The sequence below is a fragment of the Carcharodon carcharias genome, chromosome 40 (genome assembly GCF_017639515.1).
Source record: "Carcharodon carcharias isolate sCarCar2 chromosome 40, sCarCar2.pri, whole genome shotgun sequence".
In the NCBI taxonomy this organism is placed as follows: domain Eukaryota; kingdom Metazoa; phylum Chordata; class Chondrichthyes; order Lamniformes; family Lamnidae; genus Carcharodon; species Carcharodon carcharias.
This window is the reverse complement of record NC_054506.1, coordinates 294,934-299,933: the sequence shown is the minus strand read 5'-3', so window position 1 is coordinate 299,933 and position 5,000 is coordinate 294,934. Positions and strand designations below refer to the sequence as shown.

The 5,000-nt window shown below is 53.9% G+C and overlaps 1 protein-coding gene across 1 annotated transcript in view; it reads right to left on the bottom strand.

Moving 5' to 3' along the window:
* LOC121273142 (amiloride-sensitive sodium channel subunit alpha-like) overlaps positions 1-5,000 on the bottom strand; it is a 19,590-nt gene that overhangs the window by 1,124 nt on the left and 13,466 nt on the right. Inside the window, exons 9-11 of the mRNA XM_041180102.1 lie at positions 2,549-2,627; positions 1,813-1,870; positions 609-661 (exon numbers count right to left, since the gene is read on the bottom strand). Of these exons, the coding sequence (XP_041036036.1) occupies positions 609-661; positions 1,813-1,870; positions 2,549-2,627 (190 nt within the window). The remainder of the gene's footprint in view (positions 1-608; positions 662-1,812; positions 1,871-2,548; positions 2,628-5,000) is intronic.

Here is a 5,000-nt window from a genome sequence, read left to right as displayed (position 1 = left end):
GTGCAGGGAGGGGCAGAGTATGAGACAGTGAGACAGAGGCAGAGAGAGGCAGAAAGACAGAAAACACAGATGGAGAGAGACAGAATGAGACACAGAAAGAGGGAGACAGAGAGAAAGAGAGACAGAGAGAGACGGAGACAACAAAAGGGACAGGGAAAGAGAGGGAGATAGACTGACAGATGGAGAGATAGAAAGCGAGAGAGAGGGAGAGAGACAGAGTGATAGAATGAGAGAGAGAGAGACAGTGAGAAATAGAAAGAGAGTGACAGAGAGCGAGAGAAACAGACAAAGAGAGGGAGAGAGAGACAGAAAGGGAGAGAGAGAGAATGAGAGACAGAGAAAGAGAGATAGACAGACAGGGAGAGAGAGAGACAGAGAGATAGAGGGAGAGAGATAGACAGAAAGAGACAGAAATAGAGACAGAAAAAGAGAGACAGGGAGAGAGAGAGAGACAGAGAGAGAGAGAGAGAGACAGAGAGAGAGACAGAGAGAGAGATAGAATGAGAGAGAGAGACAGAGAGAGAGACAGAGAGAGACAGAGAGACAGAGAGAGAGACAGAGAGAGAGAGAGACAGAGAGACAGAGATTCCCACTGAACAGTTTCCCACCTGTTTGAGCTGCTGAACTGTTTTTCATTGTGGAGTACAGGATAGATCCAGCTCTGAGAGAGAAATAGATAGAGAAAAAACATCATTAACCTGGAGATGGAGATGGATGGAGAGAGGGATTGGGGAAGGAAGAGACTGTGAGTGTGAGAGAGTGAGTTTGAGTGTGTGCGTGTTTGTGACTGTGTGTGTGATTGTGTGTGTGTGTGTGAGAGGGTGGGTGTGTGTGTGAGAGAGAGTGTGTGTGTGAGAGAGTGTGTGTGAGAGAGTGTGTGTATGTGAGGGTGGGTGTGTCTGAGTGTATGTGTGAGTATGTGTGTCAGAGAGAGTGTGTGTGTCAGAGAGAGTGTGTGTGTGAGAGTGAGTATGTGTGTGTAGGTGTGTGAGAGAGTGCGTGTGTGAGAGAGAGTGCGTGTGTGAGAGAGTGTGTGTGAGTATGTGTGTGAGAGAGTGTGTGTGAGTATGTGTGTGAGAGAAAGTGTGTGTGTGAGAGAAAGTTTGTGTGTGAGAGGGTGTGTGTGTGTGTGTGAGTGTGTGTGTGTGTGTGTCAGTATGTGTGTGTGAGAGAGTATGTGTGTGTGAGAGAGTATGTGTGTGTGAGAGAGAGAGTGTGTGTCTGAGAGAGTCTGTGTCTGAGAGAGTCTGTGTGTGTATATCTGAGAGAGTGTGTATGAGAATGTGTGTGTGTTCCTGAGGGAGTGCATGTGTGTGAGAGAGTCTGTGTGTGTGTGTGTGTGTGTGTGTGTGTGTGTATGTATGTCTGTATGTGAGAGTGTGTGTGAGACTGTGTGTGTATGTCTGTGTGAGTGTGTGTCTGAGACTGTGTGTGTGTGTGTGTGTGTGTGTGTGTGTGTCTCTGTGTGTGAGAGTGTGTGTCTGAGACTGTGTGTGTGTGGGTGTGTGTAAGAGAGTGTGTGTGTCTGAGAGAATGGGTGTGTGTGTGTCTGTGTCTGTGTGTGAGTGTGTGTCTGAGACTGTGTGTGTGTGTGTGTGTGTGTGAGTGTGTGTCTGAGACTGTGTGTCTGTGTGTCTGTGTGTGAGTGTGTGTCTGAGACTGTGTGTGTGCTTGTCTGTCTGTGTGTGTGTCTGAGACTGTGTGTGTGTATGTGTGTGTGTGTGTAAGAGAGCTTGTGTGTCTGAGAGAATGGGTGTGTGTGTCTGTGTGTGTTTGTTAGCATAATGGATTGGGTTTCATTTTCAAACTCACCTCTGAATTCTTTGATGGCCAATTTGCATATCCTGCAGTCATCTGATATTCTGTTTGCCTGGAACAGTAGCAGTGATCTTATTACAACTCCCTCAGCACTGACCCTCCGACAGTGCGTCTCTCCCTCAGTACTGACCCTCCGACAGTGCGGCACTCCCTCAGCACTGACCCTCCGACAGTGCGGCTCTCCCTCAGTACTGACCCTCCGACAGTGCGGCTCTCCCTCAGCACTGACCCTCCGACAGTGCGGCTCTCCCTCAGTACTGACCCTCCGACAGTGCGGCTCTCCCTCAGCACTGACCCTCCGACAGTGCGGCTCTCCCTCAGCACTGACCCGCTGACAGTGCAGCTCTCCCTCAGTACTGACCCTCCGACAGTGCGGCTCTCCCTCAGCACTGACCCTCCGACAGTGCGGCGCTCCCTCAGCACTGACCCTCTGACAGTGCGGCTCTCCCTCAATACTGACCCTCCGACAGTGCGGCTCTCCCTCAGTACTGACCCTCCGACAGTGCGGCTCTCCCTCAGCACTGACCCTCCGACAGTGCGGTGCTCCCTCAGTACTGACCCTCCGACAGTGCGGCTCTCCCTCAGCACTGACCCTTCGACAGTGCGGCTCTCCCTCAGTACTGACCCTCCGACAGTGCGGCTCTCCCTCAGTACTGACCCTCCAACAGTGCGGCTCTTCCTCGCTAGTTGGAAGGGGACTGCACTGAGGGTGAATGCAGTTTGTACTCACTGGCATGGTTTCTGGCATGTTCTGAAACAGCCCAGGACATCAGCGGAGAATTCTTTGGATAAGCGATAGTAGCAATGTCCTGGAGGTGGATGGGTGGGAATGGAGGGAAGGGGACAACTTCGAATATTATTCAGATTAACACGACCGAGAACCTGCAGCCAGCAATCACATCAGCCTCAGAAATAGGCTGGCGAACCTCCGGCCTACTGACCTGAACCTTAGCTACAGGCTCCAGAGCCTGTGGCCTACTCATAGCCTTAGCTACAGGCTCCAGAGCCTGTGGCCTACTCATAGCCTTAGTTACAGGCCCCAGAGCCTGCGGCCTACTCATAGCCTTAGTTACAGACCCCAGAGCCTGCGGCCTACTCATAGCCTTAGTTACAGGCCCCAGAGCCTGCAGCCTACTCATAGCCTTAGTTACAGGCCCCAGAGCATGCGGCCTACTCATAGCCTTAGTTACAGGCCCCAGAGCCTGCGGCCTACTCATAGCCTTAGTTACAGGCCCCAGAGCCTGCGGCCTACTCATAGCCTTAGTTACAGTCTCCAGAGCCTGCGGCCTACTCATAGCCTTAGTTACAGACCCCAGAGCCTGTGGCCTACTCAACTCAGCCTTAGCTACAGGCCCCAGAGACTGTGGCCTACTCATAGCCTTAGTTACAAGCCCCAGAGCCTGTGGCCTACTCATAGCCTTAGTTACAGACCCCAGAGCCTGCAGCCTACTCATAGCCTTAGTTACAGGCCCCAGAGCATGCGGCCTACTCATAGCCTTAGTTACAGGCCGCAGAGCCTGTGGCCTACTCATAGCCTTAGCTACAGGCCCCAGAGCCTGCGGCCTACTCATAGCCTTAGCTACAGGCCCCAGAGCCTGTGGCCTACTCATCTCTGCCTTAGCTACAGGCCCCAGAGCCTGTGGCCTACTCATAGCCTTAAGTACAGGCCCCAGAGCCTGCAGCCTACTCATAGCCTTAGTTACAGGCCCCAGAGACTGTGGCCTACTCATAGCCTTAGCTACAGCCCCCAGAGCCTGTGGCCTACTCATAGCCTTAGTTACAGGCCCCAGAGCCTGCGGCCTACTCATAGCCTTAGTTGCAGGCCCCAAAGCCTGCGGCCTACTCATAGCCTTAGTTACAGGCCCCAGAGCCTGTGGCCTACTCATAGTCTTAGCTACAAGCCCCAGAGCCTGCGGCCTACTCATAGCCTTAGCTACAGGCCCCAGAGCCTGTGGCCTACTCATAGCCTTAGTTACAGGCCCCAGAGACTGTGGCCTACTCATAGCCTTAGTTACAGGCCCCAGAGCCTGCGGCCTACTCATAGCCTTAGTTACAGGCCCCAGAGCCTGCGGCCTACTCATAGCCTTAGTTACAGTCTCCAGAGCCTGCGGCCTACTCATAGCCTTAGTTACAGACCCCAGAGCCTGTGGCCTACTCAACTCAGCCTTAGCTACAGGCCCCAGAGACTGTGGCCTTCTCATAGCCTTAGTTACAAGCCCCAGAGCCTGTGGCCTACTCATAGCCTTAGTTACAGACCCCAGAGCCTGTGGCCTACTCAACTCAGCCTTAGCTACAGGCCCCAGAGCCTGTGGCCTACTCATAGCCTTAGCTACAGGCCCCAGAGCCTGTGGCCTACTCATCTCAGCCTTAGCTACAGGCCCCAGAGCCTGTGGCCTACTCATAGCCTTAGTTACAGGCCCCAGAGCCTGCGGCCTACTCATAGCCTTAGCTACAGGCCCCAGAGCCTGCGGCCTACTCATAGCCTCAGTTACAGGCCCCAGAGCCTGCGGCCTACTCATAGCCTTAGTTACAGACCCCAGAGCCTGCAGCCTACTCATAGCCTTAGTTACAGGCCCCAGAGCATGCGGCCTACTCATAGCCTTAGTTACAGGCCGCAGAGCCTGTGGCCTACTCATAGCCTTAGCTACAGGCCCCAGAGCCTGCGGCCTACTCATAGCCTTAGCTACAGGCCCCAGAGCCTGTGGCCTACTCATCTCTGCCTTAGCTACAGGCCCCAGAGCCTGTGGCCTACTCATAGCCTTAAGTACAGGCCCCAGAGCCTGCGGCCTACTCATAGCCTTAGTTACAGGCCCCAGAGACTGTGGCCTACTCATAGCCTTAGCTACAGCCCCCAGAGCCTGTGGCCTACTCATAGCCTTAGTTACAGGCCCCAGAGCCTGCAGCCTACTCATAGCCTTAGTTGCAGGCCCCAAAGCCTGCGGCCTACTCATAGCCTTAGTTACAGGCCCCAGAGCCTGTGGCCTACTCATAGTCTTAGCTGCAAGCCCCAGAGCCTGCGGCCTACTCATAGCCTTAGCTACAGGCCCCAGAGCCTGTGGCCTACTCATAGCCTTAGTTACAGGCCCCAGAGACTGTGGCCTACTCATAGCCTTAGTTACAGGCCCCAGAGCCTGCGGCCTACTCATAGCCTTAGTTACAGGCCCCAGAGCCTGCGGCCTACT